General features: G+C 55.7%; 1 protein-coding gene across 1 annotated transcript in view; it reads right to left on the reverse strand.

Moving 5' to 3' along the window:
• Nucleotides 1-790, reverse strand: part of LOC123165159 (aluminum-activated malate transporter 9) — a 4,861-nt gene extending 4,071 nt beyond the window's left edge. Inside the window, exon 1 of the mRNA XM_044582792.1 lies at nucleotides 330-790. Within this exon, the coding sequence (XP_044438727.1) occupies nucleotides 330-705 (376 nt within the window). The 5' untranslated portion in view covers nucleotides 706-790. The remainder of the gene's footprint in view (nucleotides 1-329) is intronic.
• Between the last annotated feature and the right edge of the window lie 344 nt (nucleotides 791-1,134).

Here is a 1,134-nt window from a genome sequence, read left to right on the forward strand (position 1 = left end):
TATTCAAAAAGAAAAGTAGAATCTGCAAGTTCACAATACTGTACAAACCATTGAAACACCTGTAACTTTTTTTTTGCGACTGAAACACCTGTAACTTAATCGATCTAATCTACCACCAGGTCAACTTCAACTCTCCATAGCAGGCAGCGCTGCAGAACTGCACTGAACATACTGTTAACATTACCACGCTCCACGGGCCCACTTCATAACAACAGAAGTTCAAACTTGGAAGGGGCTCAGAAATGTTGAAGAAAGTGAAGAGAGGTGGATCAAATCGCTGCAAAGCGCCGAGTCGGAGGGAGGGGGCGGCCGGATCGGAACGTGCGTACCGATGCTGAACTCGAAGACGACGACGGCGGTGAGGAGGGCCCAGACGGAGTGGCTGACGAAGTCGCGGGGCTCGCGGACGAAGGCGAGCAGCGACATGAGCGCGATGGCCAGCGCGACCTTGGCCGCGAACACGGGCTTCCGCCGGTCGGACAGCGCGAGCGCCGACATCTCCGCCGCCCCTGCGGCCAGCGCGCCCCACGCCCGCGACGCGGCGCGCCGGAGCGCCCCATGCTTCGCATTCCCGATCCCCTCCCCCGGCGGCCCTGGCAGGCTCCACGCCGACGAGAGCAGCGGGCATTCGCCGCCCCGCTGGTCCTCCAGCGTCGACCACTGCTCCGCCGGCGGCAGGAGCGCGGCGGCTGCGCCCATCCCCATCCGCCGGCGAGGTCGCTTGCACGAGGATCGGTGTAGGTGCAGTGCGTCCGTGCGTGCAAGGACGGACGGGTTTGGCTGGCGGAGACACGAGAGATTATATAGAGCTTCTGGTTACCCTTGGATATGGACGGACGGCTGATCACTAGCTTAGCGAACGAAGGGAATCATTACGCAGACGCGCCAGATTCTTCGCCCCACGCGCAGGGGCGTCACGCATGACTAAGCGCGAGTATCTGCAAAAAGTCACTTTGAAGGACGGGTGCATTGGAGCCCTATATTTTGAATTATGCCAAAATGCTATTTTGAAGTTTCAAAAAATCCTGAAAATAAATAAACATGCCTATATGGATGTATATTACACGTGTGCAAATTTTGATGCTCAAATAAGTAACCATGTGAGTTACACAAAAATGATAAAATCATGATTTT

The sequence above is a fragment of the Triticum aestivum genome, chromosome 7D, assembly GCF_018294505.1.
Source record: "Triticum aestivum cultivar Chinese Spring chromosome 7D, IWGSC CS RefSeq v2.1, whole genome shotgun sequence".
Lineage (NCBI taxonomy): Eukaryota > Viridiplantae > Streptophyta > Magnoliopsida > Poales > Poaceae > Triticum > Triticum aestivum.